The following is an 18,791-nucleotide window of genomic DNA, read 5'->3' on the forward strand; positions in this document are numbered from 1 at the left end:
TTAAAACTCCACAGTAGCCAGAAAAAACTATTTTGAAAATGACCCGGAAGGATTTCTGTAGTTATTATACTATATGGATTAAATCTTATACTAAGTGTCTACTATTTAGATTTTGGGTTAGTTAGGATTTGATTGGACCAAATATTAATGAACCCTTAGTTGGGCTTTTGGAGGTTTAGATTGGGCTAAAAGTCTTGTCACTAATGGTATTTGACTTGTAAAGAATAAACTGCTACTAACCATTTCTCAATATCTGAATTTAAGATTTATATTTTAGAAGATATGCTTTATACATATTATCTGTAAGTGGAGCTTTGAGATCACCTCACAATTAGGCAAACCTTAGAAGAAAACATTCAGTCAGGAGGCAGATCATGTCTAGAGGCTATATGAAATTATGGGTCTAACTCCTTCTGTAAGCATGTTAAGTCATTTGACTCAGATGGCTCAGTTTCTTCATCTGTGAAATGGGTATAGTGATATCAATATACTTCCTCAGGGAGTTATAAGGAACTAATCTTGCTATGAAGAGTTGTCATTGAACTAATGGAACATGTTCTTAGAGGCTTACAGTGTTTAGAAGTCGTGAAGTTCAGAATTTTACCCAGGTTTGTTGCCCTTTGAAATCAGAAAAGTAAATGAAGACCACAACTGTCAGTATTATATCAACACTTCATTGCCCAGTCTGTTATTTGCATCAACGGAGAATTACATTAAAATTCTACAATAATATCCTAAAAGTTACTCTATTCGTGTTTCAGTAATAAATACCACTGACTTTATAGTTCTAGTTTTGAGGCACTGATAGGCAAACCAGTGTTTCAGCATTCTTTTTCATTCTTTTTCATACAATCAGCAAATTGATTGAAACCCAGTGTACAAGTTGATGTTCCTTTAGGGAACCGCCAAAATGTTTGCTAAAGTGTCCTTGCTGTTGTGGAAAGTATTAAAATGGTTGTTCCTATTTAAACAATACTGGCTCCGGGATAGGAGTAGTTAAAGTGTAGGTCTGGTGGTAGATATATCTTATGGATAATGGTCCTAGCTTTATTTTAGTGCAGGTAGAAAAGGAGGTTTGCTTCACAGAAGGGAAAAACATTGAGGCCTTGGAAGGAAACACACATTCCGTCTGGCATTATGAGTACTTTACTTCACTGATAAAATATGACCAGTGTGCAGAACAGAGAACAGGTGTAAAATATTTTTAGACAAACCTTGGCATATACTGTAGGTCGCATCTCTTCTTTCTATACACTCAAGAGTTTCAAAAATAATTGTGGAAAAACCACATTTACAAAATAAGCTAGACATTGCTTTTATGGAGTTTTTTTTTTGTACCGAATGTTAAAGTCAAACATAAACTTCCTTCCCAGCCATCAGGTTGAGGCTATTTTTAAACGCTGGTTGTCTCCATGCCCTTCTACAGCTCTTGAGGCTCCTTCTCTCTTCCTCCCATAGTGCTGTTGAGAATTGGGGGAATGTGGTGCCATAGCCTCTTTCGCAGCATGAAGACTGGATTATCGTGTCCCCCTAAAACAGATTCTGATTAAAAGTAATTTCATATTCCTTTAGGCTAGAAAGAAATGTGACAAGCATGGGCATAGCATCAGTCTAGCTTGGTTTCTAGCAAACGGATATAAATTGATGCCTTCTGGATACTGATAGAAGGGCATCCCAGATACTCTTTCTATCAGTATGGTTTAAGAAATGGAATCGTAGAACCCTACACACATTGTCCATTTTAGTCCAGAGACCAGATGCCCTATGACATGGATTCAGTAGTTCCAGGCACAGTTCTTTTTTCCGTTTGGAACGAAATGCAACCACTCCTTTCAGAAAGCTTTTCCTTGCCACCCCTCCACCATCCATCAATTCATCAATTCATTTCCAGTGATGGTGAAGGCTGGATTTTCATTTGTAACGAGCATGCCTGTTCTTTTCGCTGGTTAATCTGATCTGCCTACTACCCTCAGAGCTCTTTCCCCGAAAAGAACAGTCCTTGTTTTATAAACGACCTGCTATTCTAAAGTTCGATAGAACCCTGGTGACTTACTTTCTGCTAACTCCTTTTTATTTCCAGGAAATGTGATGGGGATCTCTACAGCACTTCAATCCAATGCTTAAGATAGCTGCAATCCCTGGACGGCCTTTCTAGAAACTAAGGTGTCACCAGAGGCCCTTTAGCTAGACTTTGAGAACAACCCAGTTTTCACACAGCTAGAAAGGGTTTTTTATGCCTGGAGAATTTTACAAAGATTGGAAGAAAGGAAGGAAATTTTTTCTTTGTAACTTAGGAAGAAATTTTTTCTGGAAGGAGACTTTTGTTTATTATCTGAACCACAAAAGTTCAAAGAACTTGTTGGGTCCTGTGTAAAAGGAGTAGAGAGGTGGAGGTAAGGACTTATTGCCCCAGGAGGAGCCTCTCCCCGAGGAGGAGGGTAGGGCAGCAGGTAGAAAGGGGGCTAGGGTGTGCCTCCTCTATCTGCCCTTCCTTCAGGGCCTGGGAAAGGTGAAAGAACAGTAAAGGAGGTCGTCTCTGCATACACGGTTCTGGGGACTTGTCCTGCAGGTCAGTTCCCCTTGATGGAGGCCTTGCAGAAGTTCTGAGACCCAGGAGGAGCACCCCTCGTCCAGGCACACCACACGTTCCTGATGACTACGTGTTTTCTTCCAGGCTTTGAAGGAGGGCAGGTAGCATGCCTTGCATGGTATTTGAATGATGAGGATTTAGATATTACCACAAATCTTAGGGAGTGCAGAGGGAATAACCAACCTCAACCTCAGTAACAATACTTATATAATATTTACTACATGCTAGATATTGTTCTAAACACTTACACATTTTAACTAATTAAAATTTTGTAAGAACCTTCTGAAGGTTGTGCTATTTCCTTCACTTACAAATAAAGAAATGGAAGCAGAGAGCTGACAAAGTTAAAGCCAGTAGAGCCAGGATTCGAACCATGGGATTCTGTTCCCCAAGTCCATGATCCTTAACCATTACATTATCCTGCCCCTTTGGTTGACCTCAATAGGAAGGCTTTATAAAAGAACCACACTTCATTGTTTAGGAGAAGTTATCTAAAATGCACTTTCTGCCAAGTCTCCCTTCTCTGTATCCTCAGCATGGTCCTGTAAGTAAGTGTTTGTTTGCTTAGCAACCCCAAACTCATTTTAATATCAGCCTTTGCCAGGCGCAGTTAGGAAAGGCAAATCTGTTGCAAAAACACAGTGGAACAGGATGTAAGAGTTTGAGGGCCATGTGCTGGTTTTATTTATCCACGTCACTACTACTGTCTGAGTATTCAGGTTCTTTGAGAAGTAATTCTAAGCACTTCACACAGCTGAATTCTTTGGTCCTGGGTTTTACTACCATGTTTCCCCGAAAATAAGACCTAGCTGGACCATCAGCTCTAATGCGTCTTTTGGAGCAAAAATTAATATAAGACCCAGTATTATATTATATTATATTATATTATATTAATTATATTCCTGGTCTTATATTAAAATAAGACTGGGTCTTATATTATTTTTTGCTCCAAAAGACGCATTAGAGCTGATGGTCCGGCCAGGTCTTATTTTCGGGGAAACACTGTAGTACTTAACGACAGCAAAAGGGTATGTTGCCGTGTAGGTGCCTGCTCTGGGATCCGATTCTATTCAGGCCCCTAATTTGTCTCAAACAAAGTGAGATATCATTTGAAACAACCCCTGTATTCATCCACTCCGTACATTTATTGAGCATCTATTGGGTTAGGAACTGGCGGTGTTATACATAGGACCTTTCAAGGAGCTTACATCCTAGCAAAAGATAACACACATGCCCAAATAATCATACACGGGAAAATGTGAAAGTGTGAGCAGAAAGGGGGGAGATCGTGCCTGTCTGAAGGATTCCAGACTGGGGAGGAGTTATCAAGTCCTGACGAACGGGTCACCCGGAGAAGCATGGGCTCCCTCAGATTTCCAGCCCCAGTGGAGAGAAAACTTGGTCCCAGTTCCTTTTTCTTCATTGGATGTGTCCATAGTGGGAAGAACGTAGACTGCTAATGCTTGGAAAAAGGCAGAGGAAATCAGAATTAGAAGCTGTGCTGCGAGTCCATCACTCCCAGGAGAAGCTGTCTTAGACTTTGGCCATTTTAATTTTTTCCATTGTCCAAGCTTTGCACAGAAACGTTGTGAAAGAAAGGTGGTTTAGAACTTTCTCACTCCTCTAAGCCAGTGAGAAGTCCAAGGGTAGACATGATGGTAGTGAGGGAGGGGAGTGGGTTGAACCAGAGACAGGGCTCTGATTCCATCTTTCAAGACAGACTTTCAGTTTAATGCTTATCCTAGAAACCGCCTCAGGCTAGAAGCTCCCTCTAGGGGTCATCTCATTTTTTTTTACTACCTTTAGAAACAAAACTTTTTTTCTTCTTTTTTCCCCCTGTAATTATCAGGGTTCACAGCAGGTAGCACCCTTCTAAAAGTTGGTATTGGTGGAATGTGTGTGTTCATAGCACAAACCCACTTGGCCAGCCCCAGCGCCACACTCTACTCTTAGCCAAGGTAACAAGTCTTTTCAGAGTTCAACTGTTCTATTTTTCCAGTTTGGCTTTTTGGATGCTTAGAATACATTCCAGCTTGAACATAAAGAGTGAGGCTTTGGAGAAAAAGCGTTAGAGGGAAATCTAAGCCAAAAATTAACAGCCACAAATAACTTTTCCCCTGGTCACTTCCCCTGTCCAATGTCCTTCCCTAGGTTCCCCTAAGTTTCCTTTGGGGCTGAGCACTATGTCATCCACTGAAAATACTGCCCCAAGCTGGCTAAGCCCCTCATGTGACCTGGGACCGTTCAGAGAACATCACTGCTCTGTATGAGGCATGAATCTTGCTTTGAAACGGGAAACACTGGCATCTGATCCATGTCTCCCCCTAACTTCACCAGCAGGGACGGAGGTCTAAGCTCCACAGTTACTCCTCCAGACCCCTTGGTAACACTAAAGTCTAAGAAAGAACGTTTTGTAGTTGTGGAGGTGCTTCATTAAGCCTCCAAATAAAAGTATGCACTAACCCTCTACAAGAAAGAATATGGTCAGACTTGAAATTGAATCCCAAACTCACCCTTGAAAGCAGTGCTCTGTTAAACCTTTTCAGCCTCAGATTTCCTATCGGAAAAATCCTACTTGTTATGGTTAGTGTGAGGATTATATAGGAGATATAAAGCATTAAGCATAATCCTCTTCCCCCTGTGGAATAACTGGAACTCTATATTTCTGTGAGCGGGGCCTTGAATCCTCTCTCTCTCTCTCTCTCTCTCTCTCTCTCTCTCTCTCTCTCTCTTTCATCTATCTATCTATCTATCTATACCTATTTTTGTCTCTGCCTGTGGCTTAGACTGAAGGGCATGATCTCAGCTTTCTTAGGGAAGGTCAGCTGGCCTAAAACATGCCTTTTCACAAGATTCCTAGGCAGGAAAACTTCCTGGTGGGTTAGCAGGGCGAGGGGAGGAAGCAAAAGTGAGAGACAACCATACCACTCTTCTTGAGTCTGCGGTGGAATATAGTATACCCTGTTTCCCCGAAAATAAGACATAGCTTGGACCAGCAGCTCTAATGCGTCTTTTGGAGCAAAAATTAATATAAGACCTGGTATTTATTATATTATTATATTATATTACATTACATTACATTATATTATGACCCAGTCTTATTTTACTATAATTTTTAAATTTTTTGCTCCAAAAGACACATTAGAGCTGATTGTCCGGCTAGGTCTTATTTTCAGGGAAACACGGTACTTTTGGTTAAATGCATGAGCTTGAGAGTCACATAGCGGGACCTAGCCTTGGTTTCCTGCTTGGCCAGGGCCTTTGGGCAATATAGTCAATCTCTCTGAGCCTGTTTCATCATCTCTGAAATGGAGAGACTATTAAATGGAGGTGAATAATATATCCCTTACAGGGTTGTAAATATTGAATGAGATAATGTATGTTGAACACATATTAGGTGCTGTTAGCTGTTAGTAATGGAAAATTTTAAATCTGTCATCAGGACATCTAATTGGTAAAGGGCACCCACCTTCTGTGAGGCCGGAGGTGGGGATGGATTACCATCTGTGTCTCACTGAAGTTGCATTCTGCTTATTCACACACCAGCCTCTCTTCTGAATGGGCTGACAGGGTGAAACTGCTGGTTGTGATGACTGTGAGAATTGCTTTGATCTGAGTTATCACTGGTCACACCAGGACCCGAAGGCTGTTTCCCCCTTTACTCTGTGGTACATTGAGATGAGGTGCTTGAAATAAGGGGTCAGTGAGGGCTCAGCTCTGTGCTCTGACGTATTGGAGCCAAGAATTAAGGGTGGGGAAATGCTCTTAGGGCCTCCATAGCGGTCCCAGAGGTTCCCCATCTCTGCCCCCATTGCTCCACTTTGTCTCTGCTTGCTGGTCCCCAACAGTGCAACCCTGGGTGTCTTTCTCCCACTCTCTCTCTTTCCCCCACCCTCTCTTCTCTCCTCCCTAAGTACCCTCATCCTGGACTCTTCCTTTGTCAGCAAAGCAGATTGCATCTGTTCTCACTTTGCTGTCCAAGGGTATCTTTGGGGAGAGGAGCCTGTTCTTATCTCTCCTGGTTCTTGTTCCAGCCACAGGCAGGAGCACGCCACATTCATTATCCCCACCCAACCAGAGCAACTAGGCCCAAGATTAACTACTACTTGAGAGGCACTATGGGTATTATTATTCTTCCATTGCACAGATGAGATACTGAGGCACAGAGAGGTTAACTTACCCAAAGTCACATAGCCAGTAGTTGAGCCCAGGCGGTCTGACCGAAGAGCCCACACTCTTTCATGACTCTAACCTTTTCTCACTGCCACCCACCCTGGGTACCAAGGAGATTTAGGAATCCTGAGGCTGAAAATATCTGGTGCCTCTTTTTAAAGGCTTATGCAATTCAATGACAGTAGCAATGACCATAACAAAATAATTCTTAGACCTTTAGTCAGTACTTCCGTGCGAGAAACAAGATGGCAGCTGCAGCATGGGAGTCTCTGAAGAGCTATTGTGTAACTGGCCCACTGGTAGACTGACTCCTGCGAGGAACACTACAGCAGCTGTGTGGGTGCTGTGCTGGGCCATGACAGGACTTAGCCGCTCGTTTCTCCTGCCTTCTTTCTGTCAGCAGCCCCTCTACCCTTATACCTAGCTGAAAGTTTGGTAAATCCATCTTCCTCTGAGTGCAGTAACTGTTGGGGCTGGGTGTCTGTGGGCTAATTTGCATACCTCTTTAGGAACTCTGGGATATTGAGAAAAGCCATCAAGAACTTTATTTGCATAAAGGCCCATAAGCCTTCTGGGAGGAAAGATGAGGGGATTTTGAAGCTCAGATTGGAGTCCAGAGACAGTGGGGTAATTCCAAGAGCCCCTTGTGGAAATGGGACTAAAGAGACGAAAACTAGCAACTGCCTAAAAAAATGGGAATCCCCGGGGTTCTCATCAGGACAGGAGCTTAGAGTCAAAGACCAATACAGATAGCCCCCGCTCCCTCATCCTTACACAGCCCTCTGCCAGAGAAAACAAGAATCCCTGGTTAATACTTTATATAACAGGGCTGTCCAACAGAATTTTCTATGATGATGGAAATGATCTCTGTTGTCCAATGTGGTAGCCAGTAACCAACCACATGAAATATGTCACTTAAAATGTAGCTAGTGGGGCTAAGGAACTGAATTTTTAAATTGTATTTCATTTGAATTCATTTCTATGAATTCAATACTAACTGTATGGGAGAGTGCAGTTTTATAAGGTTTCTGTAAAGCCATGGTACTCCCGGGGGTAAGGGACGTGTTAGAAGTGGCAGTTATGGGTGTGCAGGAGAACTGTCACTTGGAGCCCTCAGCCTTTAACTGCAACGCTTAGAATGTGTAGGTCACCCTGGGAAGAGTAGGCACTAAAGTCAGGCAGACGTGGGTTCGAATCTTGGCTCTTTCATTTATTAGCCCTAAGAGCTTGGGCAAGTTTCCTTTAAATATTTAGAGTCTGAGATTCAGCATCTGTAAATTAGGGACATTAAAATCTATGAGAGTGTCTCTTCCTCCCTAAGGTCTATAGAGCTTGCTTCATTTATTCATTCATTCCACAAATATTTATCAAACACTCTCTAGGGTCAGGCCTTGTGCTAGGTGTATAGAGGCGACAAAAGCACACACTATCTTTGCCCTCCTGCATGTCATAGCCTAGGGTGGGATATGTCAAATGGTGAAATGGTAAAATCTAGCTTAAGTGGGTTGTGAGATTAAATTGGACAATATATGTAAAGTGCCTGATTCAGAGTTCTTAGCATTCAAGTGTCCGTTCCCTCTGCTCTGGCACTGTGCTTCTCTCCTGATGAGGGGCCAGGCCAGGCCCCCTCTCCATTTCTTGGCTACCCACATGGAAAGAAGATAAAACAGTCACCAGCCTGACGAATTGGATGTCCCTCACACCAAGACCGAAAACAAGTGTTCGGAATGGGAACATCGTCACCCTGTCAGGTCTCTGGCAGTGTCCTCAAGGCTTGAAAAGGAAAGAAAATACACAAGAGCTCCACCCCACCCCCCGACAGACATACTGGGAAGAGGCCCCACTTCAGGAGGTCCAGTCCGGGAAGTGTTGGAGCTGAGTCCTGTTTTCCCCTCATCTGAGTGGGATTGACGGTGGCCAGGCTGTTGCTGGAGACCCGGATGCCAGAGTTCCGTGTCCCAGCATCATTTGGGATGTGGACACTGAGACTCCAACCCCACCCTGAAATAGAAGAGCCAAGGGGCTCAGGAGCCAAAGTGGCGGGAAGGAGAGGGGTGGCAGTCTTGCCAGTCTTGCCTACCTGCCTGCCCGACCCGCTCCCTCAGGGGAACACCAGCCAGAGTGTTATTCTTCCTTCCTCCTTACACAGCCTGAGAGAGGAGTGTCACTTGACCTCAGGGCACATTCCAGAATGAGGCCACAGCCAAAAATAGGACCCAGAACCCTGCCACCTATCCTGCCTATATTAATCACACATTCCCAGGGCAGGAGGGAGACTTCAGACTCCTTGGGGAGGTGGGAGGAGAAAGAGGACACAGAATCAGGAAATGGAGCTGGGAGAAAGGAGGGAAGACCCCAGAGAGGCCCGTTCAGAGCCTTGTGGTGGAGCAGTACACTGCGCGTCCTTGGTCCCAGGACCCTTCAAAGCATCCGCCATGAGCTCTGTGAGCTGGGCCCACAGGTCTCCTGGAGCCGCTAGGCAATGATGCCGGCCTGGGGTCAGTTCAAGCATAGAGGACACTGATGCTGTTTATGCAGCCTGGGGGACAGCGGAGGCTTCCCTAAGGAACTGAGTCTTGAAGGATGAGTAGGCAGAAGGCTAATGTCTCGCTCAGGAATCTAGGCCATGACTGCTTATGTGTGTGATAGAAATACCATGTCACATGGCGAGGTTGTAAGACAACCCTGGGGTGCTGTGTACGCAGCTGGCAGGAAGCAGGCCCTTTGGAGATATTTGGGGTCCCAACGGGATTCCACACCACCCAGCCCAGAGTGTGTGTGTGTGTGTGTGTGTGTGTGTGTGTGACGCTGGAGAAACAACATAATACCAGCATGAAGAGCTTTGAAGTCAGACTGCCTAGGTTCAAATCCTGGCTCTGCTACGTAGCCCCTGGGTGATCTTGGGAAAGTTTCTCATCCCCCAGCCTCAGTTTTCCTACCTACAAAATAGCATCCTGCCTCATACAGTTGTGGTGGAGATAACAAGAGATGCCCCGTGCCTGTCACGTAGTCAGTGCCCGCTCAGTGTTGAAGTTGTAACAGGACAGCTGGACACAGGGTGCTCTCCCAGCCTAAGGAAATCTCCATGGGGCTATGTATTTATCCTTCCCTTCCCTCATCAGGTTCCGCCCCTGGTCCCCACTCTCTGGCCCCACTGTCCAGGGGGTGACATCAGACTATGGAGCAGCTGGCCAGACAATGGAGCAGAGTGTCCTAGGAGGCTGGAGGTGCTGGGGGAGGCAGAGGGTGGAAAAAGCCAAGCTGTCCTGCCCCAGAGGCCTTGGGGCTGGGCCGGCGACAGCGGCGCCAGACCAGGCCTCTGAAGAGGCAAACAGAGATAAACTGGAATGAGGGTGGGGGGGAGGGAGGGGGAGAACGGTGGGGGGGGGAGGGGGGGAGCCACCAGGTGCAGGGAGGGGAGGAGTGAATGTCCAGTATAGACAGGAAAACAGGTGAGTCTGGCCTCGGACCTGAACGAGGGCTCAATCCCTATATGTCCTAGGGCCCAGGTGGGGGCAAATCTCCCAGACTGGGTGGGGTGGCCTCCCCAGGATACCTGGCGACCAGGCCCTGGGAATTCAGTTCAGCCTTTACTGAACACCTACTAGATGTCAGTTCCTGTGTAAGGCCTCGCCAACAGGGGACATGGACTCAGGCTTTGTTTCCAGGACAGAAAAATAAATGCCACATAGTAATAGTTATAATAAAGTTATAATAGACGCTAAATCATTTATTCCCTAAGTGCCCATATTTTCTGAATGCCAAATCAGCCTGGGTGGGGTGATTAGTTTGGATGTACTCTGTGAGCAACAGAATAAAATATTTGAAGCTGTGTGGTCACTGAACCTGTGAAACCCGAAGCCCAGAAGGACAAGGGGAGGCTTTAGATCCTGGGGTGCTGCTCTCAGCCAGGCAGCTGCCGAAGGCAACGGGAGGGCCCAGGGGCAGCCATCTGTGCCAGGCTCTGTTTCCTAGGCTTTCCCGTTTGACAAGATTAAAAGGGTCGAGTTCCCCAAGTCTCTATAAAGAACTCTTACTACCCTCTGTTTTACAGACGAGGAAACTGAGGTGCAGAGAGACTTCAGATAAGTGTCAGAGCCCAGATTCAGACCTCGAGGGGTCTGACTCCACAGCCTGGGTTTTGTCATTCTGCCAGGCTGGGAATGGAGTGTGACGGGGACCCCAGGTCTAGGGCTGTGGGTGGGCAGTGAGCTGATGAGAGGGAGCCCTGAGATCGGACTTCCCTGAACCTCACATCTCCACCAGGTAGCCACAAGGCTCAGGCCCCATAGCTGCGCAAGTGTGGAGAAGAGGGGAGATGACAGGTGCCGGCATGTTGACATTTACCCCCTCAGGCTCTAAGGTACTGTGCTATTTATTGGAGCACCTTGGCCTAGAAGTAGGTGGAACAGAATGTCCCCAAGCCTCTGAGGGCCGGTGAGGAGCTGAGTCCTTACCTGCCTGGTTCCCTGACCCCCTCGGGGAGGGGCCTATAGCTGGTGCTCACACCTTCGTGGTGGCTAAGTTTTATGCTCAGTATTTTCCCAGTGGTGACCAGAGAAGTACCCACTTCTCTGGCTTCTCTTCTCTCTCGGGGAGCAGCTTGTCTTTTGGATCCTGGTCCCTCTTATTTATCTTGATCCTGGCCCCTCTTTATTGCAAGGGATTATCTCTAAGGAGGGCTGGGACTGGGCTGGGTGTGGATTCCTCCTTGGGGCTGTGGCCCAGGAAGACCCAAGGAAGTGGACAGGGGACCGGTGTCTCTTGTGCTCAGCTGGCTTGTCTGGCTCACTGAGGGACAGACAAGCTGTGGGGCATGCCATGGCTGCAGTCTCGGGAACACACCTCCAGGGTAGGGGAGTAGCCAAAAGGTGCTTCTGTCCCGGTCCTGGAAACTGAGCCACATGCTCTGAGCCCACCTAGGACTTGGGAACAGGGCCTCACCCCGAGGCCCCCCAGGGAGTCACAGCTGGGCAGCCCCTCCCAACCCCACACCTGTCTCCCCCATCTTTGCACCTCTAAACTTGACACTGTCAGTGGCAGGATCTGGACTCTGCCCCTCGCCCACCCTGCTGTTGTGATGGGACTGGGATACAGGTCAGAACACCTGGGCCTAAGTCCCACACCTTCCTGTCTCTTTGCTCTTTGATAAGTCAGCTGGCCCCTCGGGCCTCTGCTTCCCTGTGCCTTTTACACAGAACTGCGGTGAGCACCACGGTTAAGGAGCCGTGGAGCCACAAAGGGGGCCAACTGTTAGCAGTGTCCCTCCATCACGCACCTGTGGTTCCGCTGGCCAGACTTCCCTCCAGCAGGGTCACCAAAGCAAAGGACACCACCCATTCTCCCTGCCTCTCCCACACACATATTAGCTCCAACGAATCACGCAAGAAGGCCTGTTGATACTATGAGCTTTTAATTGGTATCTTCCTTCCTACATTTGAGTAAGAAACAAGGACGCCCCACAATGACCTTCTGCTTTGGAGGGTCATGGGCAGAATGAGGGGCTGAGGAGGGAGTGGGGGGCAGATGTAGAGTTGACAACGGGTTTTCCAAATCCTTTCTCTAGTGGTGGGGTGGCTGGACCTGCACAGGAAGTTCAGAAACAAAAATCACCAACAAGCTGCCAACCGCCACACCTGCCATCCCAGGCCTCACCTGGCAGAACCTCCCGCAGGTCCCCGCAGCTCCTGAGGCCACCACCAGATGGGAGCATTGAGCAGCATTCCTTCCCTTCCTAAGCCTGCCTCCCCCCTCATTCCTTCACCAACCCCTTCCCTGCCTGCTTTCCCTCTTCCTTTCTTTCTCTTCCTACCAAAACAGATCCTGGGGTTTCTATCTGCTTTATGTCCAAGGAAGCCAGTGGCCGATGAAAGCACACTGTCAATCGGGACCATCTGACAGCTGGGAGGGTCAGCCAAGGGTCTGCTTCCGGGGAACACTGGGATCTGGACCTTTGTGTTCACTGTGGGCTGGGCAGTGACTAACAGCTCTCTGTGATCCTAACGCTTGGCACCCAATAATGTTCAGAAAAACGTCTGTTGAGTTGGTTACTGAACAGAATTGAATCAATAAATCAATCATCAAGAAACCAATCAATAAAGCCAAAAAGATGAAACATGAGAAAAATGTTTTCTCCTGGTGCCATGGTGGCCTCAGAGACCCCTGGGCCAACTTGACCGAAGCACAGGCTGACCACCCCCCAAGGGTACCTGCCCAGCAGCCTCCACTCAGGCAAGCTGTGCGCTGGCCTGGGCCACTCATCCTGCTTCCCAATTCCCATGACCCCGAACATGAGGCAGTCTCTGCTCAGGGTGGTCTAGGGGGCTGTGAGGAATTTGTCTGCTGAGGCCCTGGACCCTCCTTTCTCTCCCCACCTGCCCCTTTTGCAAACCAACTCATTCCATGATTCCTGTGGCCACCTTGCAGCTGCCATCTCTAGAACCCTGGCTGGAAGACTGGCTGGGGGTAGGTGGCTGGGACAGCCAGGGGAAGGGGTGGCCAGCACAGAGAGGCTAATAATGCCCAAGCAGGTTGGTCATCAGGAATAACTTGCAGGAGTCTATTGACTTCTCCTTTTGTCCCCCTCAGCTAAAAAGATACGGACCCCGTATTGAACCCAAAGAATAGAAGTTGATCTAAGACTTTCTGGTGGCTTTTTTCTGATGGCTGGATTGCTGTGTTTTTCTGATGGCTGGATTGCTGTGTCTCTGCTGGCCTAAGACTGTCGAATCTGAGCTTGCCCAGTTTGCTGACTGAGGGGTGTCAGGGCGGGTAGGCAGGAGAGGGCCAGAGAGGGGGCAGGGGCAGGGTGGGGGGCTTCAGTGTGAGCCCAGGAACTCCTTGAGGACGTCGCAGGTCTTCTTGTGCATGACCTCGCGCAGCTTCCTGACCCGCCGGGTGCTGGACGCTCCCACGAAGCTATCGGGCCGCAGCATGGCCATGCCAGCATCCACCTCTCCCATGATGATGAGCGGCGTCTCGCCCACCGTCACGTTGGGGCAGGGGCAGGTCCAGTCCACATGGAGCAGAGTGACCTCTAGTGGCTCCCGGCCCAGGAACTTGAGGCCCATCTTCTCATCCTTCAGGACCTCGTCCACGGTCACCAGGGCGCGACCCGAGTCAGGCTCCTCGGTCAGCTCGGAGACTCGGCCCAAGATGACAAAGTCACTCCGACAGAAGCTGGTCACGAGCTTCTGCCTTGGCTTGCAGGCCCGGCAGCGCTGGTTCCCCCGAGGGAAGGGGCAGGACTCCTCGCAGGCCTCGCGGCTCTCGAAGTTGTTGCCGTTGCCCTCACAGCCGCCGTAGACAAAGGACTGGCACTGGCCTGTCTGGCTGTTGTAGGCCCAGCGAGGCACATAGGCCTTGCACGGCCCCTGCAGGGCAGGCAGGCTGCACAGGGCCAGTGGCCCACTCATGCAGGCCAGCATGCAGGCCTCGTAGGTCTCAAAGTGGTTGCGGTTGCGGTGACAGTGGCCAAAGGTGAAGGTGAGGCAGTTGTTGGCCTGGGTGTCGAAGTGCCAGCGGGTCTGCTCCTCACCACAGTCCTCACTGTCGGGGGGCTTCAGGCACTCGGCCGCGGGGAAAGCTGTGCCGTTGGGGGTGCTGTCCGCGGTGGCCGCAGCCTGACCCCCCCTGACCACCGACAGCGGGAAGTCAGCGCGCAGGACTCCAGCGGCATTGCGGGCCGTGCAGGTATAGATGCCAGCATCCTGGAGCTGGGCGTTATAGATGACCAGCTGGGCAATGTTGGTGACCACCACGTTGCCACGCACATGGTTGGGCCTCATGACCACGTTCTCCCGATCCTCCAGCTGCTTCTCCCAGGTGATCTCAGGCCGGGGCCTGCCCACCACGTCACAGAGGAAGCTCACTGTCTCGCCCACAGTGACCGACTCGTGCACAGGGTGGTTGAGCAGAGCTGGGGCCGCCATGTCCAGCCCAGGGGTCTCTGGAAAAGCCGTGGTGGGGTGCACAGTGGTCTCAGGTGGAGGGGGGCTGGTGTTGGGCCAGGTGAAGTGATAGCGGCAGGTGACAACGGCCAGTGTGATGCCCTTGGAGCAGGCCTCGGCGTCCATGTAGCAGCGGTTATAGTAGGTGAGGCCATCCGACGCACAGGTAAAACTGGGCTCCTTCTCACAGCGATCTTTGCACTTACACACGGGTTGGCCATCCCAGATGTCACACTCAGAGCCCTGCTGCAGACACATGAAGTGGTCACACGTGGCCTCCTTGGGCATGCCCACCGGGCCCTTCTTCCCCTTCACGTCCATGTAGCGGGCTGCCACACAGCTCTTGGTCCCACACACGTTGGGGCAGCACTTCTCATAGGTCTCACACTCCTGGAGAGAGCCAAATGGAGAGGCCTGAATGAGGAGGAGGAGGGAGGGAGGGAGGACAGGCCGCCCCCACCTGACCCCATGGCTGCTGTGGAAGGGAACTATTATAATATGTGCTCCCCTATCATAAGCAAAACATGTTGGTAAAAATAATAGCTAAGTATACAGAGCACCTACTACTTGCCAGGCCCTCTTCTAAGATTGTTTACGTCTGTCAGCTTGTTTAATGCTCATCACAAGTCTCCGAGGTGGGTATACCGTTATCCCCACCTCAGAGATGATAACTGATGCACAGAGAATTAGGTAACTTGACCAAGGTCACACAGCCAATAGTGTGGGAAGAGGCAGGCCACCTCCCTCTCGGAGGGGAAGTTTTCTTACTTCAATTTTACAGATGAGAATGCAGAGCCTCCGAGAAGTGACGCCAAATGCACAGGGCTGGGACGTAGTGGAAAAGGGCTTCAAGCTCCAGGTGGGTGGGATTCTGAAACGAGGTTTTTTTCTCTTCTACATCATATAGTGACCGCAAAGCAGGACTAGGTAGGAACAAAGGCCTTTTTGTCTTTTTTTCTACTGGGGTGAGGAGACCCTGGCTGAATCGAAGAGGTCACCCCAAACGCTGAGAAGGAAAAGTGGGACACGGCTGGGACAGTTGCTCAAGGCTGTCCACACGCACATCAGGAGCAGCGGCTCTGACAAGGGCCGCACTTGTCCACAGCCGAGAGGAAGGGCAGGCAGGACCAGCCCAGGATGCCAGGTCTCGCCGCCATGGGCTGTGCCAGACCTCGGTGCCCAGTTCCAACGTGGGGGACATTTCATGCGGAAATCAACAAGGGAAAAAGTCCCCTTGTGTGGCAAAGGTCAGCAAGGCCGTCAGCGAGGACTTACCAGGCTGTAATTCCCTCTGATTCTCTGTGGAGCCACGTAAGGCATTAGTTTAATTCCTCGAAATTAGCAGCATGGTCAGGGGCCGACACACAAGGATTTCACGTGGTGTTTTCGACAATAGCACATCGTACCCACCGGGCCGGCGGGCACCACTCCTAATCCTCTGCCCTGGTAGTAGCTCTGTGAATTACTCCCCACTAGGGCTGGCCTCTTGTGGTTCCGACGTTCCTTTCAGCCTCTGGCATTCCACATCAGCTAACAGGGGAAAGATCCCCCACCCGGGCTGTGCAGAGCCGGCCTGCTCAACTTGTTTACTGTTTTCCCCCTCTCGCCTGAGAATGGGGACTTTGTTTTGCAGCCCTTACTTGGCATAGGCTTCCAGGCCACACCAGGGGAGTGTTTGGGACAGAGATGGGCAGATCTCAGAGCTGGGTGGGGTCTGAGGGAGAGAGACCGAGTGGGGGGAACCGCGAGCGGGCAGGAGAAGCTGCTTCTCAGCCTGAGGGTCATTCTATTCCCTAAGATACTCGGGCCCCAAGCTCCTCAGGACTCAGAGGTCCATGAAAGGCTGGGTCCTCAGCGACCAGGGGGAGGTATTTCTGGGCATAGGAAACCTAGAGGGGAGCCTGAGAACAGTCTTCCTTAAGGGCCCAGAAAGTACTCACATGTTGTCTGAATCCCCAGCCCCATACAGGTGCCTTCTCCCCAAGATACAGTAAATCAGCTGGAGTCTCACTGTCCCCCAGCTCCACCTGACTGACCAGGCCAGCGTGTGTCAGGCTCCCGTGCAAATGTAGCCAATTCACAATGCCGCCCACCCCTCCCCACCTCCTTTCCCTCTGCACCACCACTGCTCACTGGCAGCTTCTGGCCTGAGAATTGTCCCCTGGGCGCCGTGAGCCAGAGTCCACTCTCTCCAGGGCAATCCTGCACTCTCCTGCAGGTTGTGTGAATTTGGCAGAGGAAGGACCAGGGTCTCTCTTGTTCCCTGTGATGCCCAGCCCAGCCCTGAGCCCCAAGAGCTGGCCAGGCTGGCAGGAAGTGCCTGTGCTCAGGCAGGCTCTTCACCGCTGGGGGCAGTGGTAGGAATGGTCCTTGGACTGGGCAGCTGGGAGAGAATTGTCCTCCCACCACGCCTGCCCTGCTTGCTGCAGGATGCTCTGATGAGAGCAGAAAGGGGAACTAAGGAATCTGGCAGGTTGAAATTTAGTCCACTTCCCTCCCAGGGACACCGAGAGTCTATTCAGAGCTGTTCCCACCCTTCCTCCTTGTCAGCCTGGTCTGCTGTCAGGGTCAGGGCCCAAACCCCTGGGGAGGTGGCCTGGAGGCCAGATGAAGCCTTAGCTCTGATGTTAGACAGCCGTGGGTTCCAAGCCACCCCTCGCATCCCTGGCTGTGAGACCTTCTGCTGTTCACTGTACTGTCACGAGTGTCTGCTCTCAACTGTCAACAGGCTACTGACACATGTACCTGGCGTAGTCCTGGCTCAGAGCGGGCCCTCAGCAAACATGAGACCAGGAATTCAAGGATTCCCAGTCCCCGATGACCTTGGACGTCACACCCACCTCTTTTGCTGGGCCTCAGTTAGACACACGTCACACCCTGTTTATCTCCATGTGGCCCTGGGGCCTGAGTCCCTTCACCCCGGGACCTGCAAGGCACTCGCGGTCCCTACTCCCCACTCCCACTTTCCCTCACTAACACACTCACTGGTCCTCTTAGGCTTCTGGATTCCCACTCACCTGGTCCGTCTCACACTCCCGCTTGCAGGTGCTCTGAGCATCCACCCAGAGGTTGGGGTTCATGTCGTTGGGGCAGATGCCAGCATGGGAATAGCGGATGGGTGGCAGTGCCAGGCCTCTTGGGGATACCCCAAGCAGCAGCAGCAGCGCTGCCACCTGCCCCCAGTGGGACCAGAACCGGCAGCACCGCAGGGCCCACATGGTGCGATCTGCAGCGGCCAGAGACATCCCCTGCACCGCCACCAGGGGCTGGGCCCACCAGGGCCGCCTTCTTCTCAGGGGCTGCAGGCACCTGCCCTGGGCCCCCCAGCAGGCTCCCTGCTGCTGGTAAGGCTGCCTCCTCCAAGTCAGTGGAGCCCGCTGGGCTGTGCAGCTTCAGAGCAAAGAAAGGTCTTTGCACGGAAACCCCCTCTCCTGAGTGTGCGGGGAGAGGAGCCGCAGCAGGGGCCTGATCCTGGATTTATATCCTGGGCGCCACCCGAGCAGGAGCGAGCTAACCTGATGCCTGTCACAGGCAGGCTGCTGGCTCCTCTGTCCCGGGGCTGATCACAGACTTGTTGCAGAAGGGGAAAAAAAAAAGCTGGAAGCAGTTTAGGCGGCGTATCTGGCACGGTGGGACACCTGCTTGTTTTTGACTCCAGGAGGCCTTTAACCCCTTCAAGGGCCAGAAATGGCATGTGCTTTGGGGGGAGCTGGCTCCAGGACACGCAAGCTCACTGTAAAGGAGCAGTTTGTTTCCCTTTCCCCCACCTCCTCGGGCCGGGCCCCCTCCTCCCCTCGGCCACCTCTGAAGAACACACAATCGCTTGTTACAAGGAGGGACCTGCAGGCACTGGGTTAGCATCGCCCGGCCCCGATAGTACATTTGAGAGCAAATGACGTGGAAAAACAACAAGTTCACGGCCATTCCAGGGCGGGCCTGAGCAGCGGCTGTGCTGTGTAAACCGACTCCCACCCCAGCACCAGGTCCCTTTGTGGGGGGTGTATGCACGGACAGCGCCCTATCTCTCTGTCCCGGGCAGTTTGCGTCTCAAGTTCCAACTTTGGTGAATTTTCCCCAAA

General features: G+C 50.6%; 1 protein-coding gene and 1 long non-coding RNA gene across 3 annotated transcripts; both read right to left on the bottom strand.

The window, feature by feature from the left end:
* Positions 1-3,712: 3,712 nt before the first annotated feature.
* On the bottom strand, positions 3,713-9,059 carry LOC109447048 (uncharacterized). The gene is made up of 2 exons (XR_002137313.3): positions 8,844-9,059; positions 3,713-4,052 (listed from the first exon to the last, which is right to left on the bottom strand). It is a non-coding gene; the product is annotated as an uncharacterized LOC109447048 (long non-coding RNA).
* A 3,100-nt stretch (positions 9,060-12,159) lies between these two features.
* Positions 12,160-18,452, bottom strand: WFIKKN2 (WAP, follistatin/kazal, immunoglobulin, kunitz and netrin domain containing 2). Of its 2 annotated transcripts, none has more exons than XM_074319906.2 (2): positions 17,730-18,452; positions 12,160-15,102 (listed from the first exon to the last, which is right to left on the bottom strand). In XM_074319906.2, the coding sequence occupies exons 1-2, from the start codon at positions 17,955-17,957 to the stop codon at positions 13,582-13,584; spliced, it is 1,749 nt and encodes a 582-aa protein (XP_074176007.1). In that variant the 5' UTR covers positions 17,958-18,452; the 3' UTR covers positions 12,160-13,581. The 2 variants fall into 2 exon arrangements, with proteins under 2 accessions (XP_074176007.1, XP_074176009.1); XM_074319908.2 differs by lacking the exon at positions 17,730-18,452 and adding an exon at positions 15,988-16,627.
* Between the last annotated feature and the right edge of the window lie 339 nt (positions 18,453-18,791).

Source organism: Rhinolophus sinicus, chromosome 12 (assembly GCF_057876585.1).
Source record: "Rhinolophus sinicus isolate RSI-liver-muscle chromosome 12, RSI-T2T, whole genome shotgun sequence".
Lineage (NCBI taxonomy): Eukaryota > Metazoa > Chordata > Mammalia > Chiroptera > Rhinolophidae > Rhinolophus > Rhinolophus sinicus.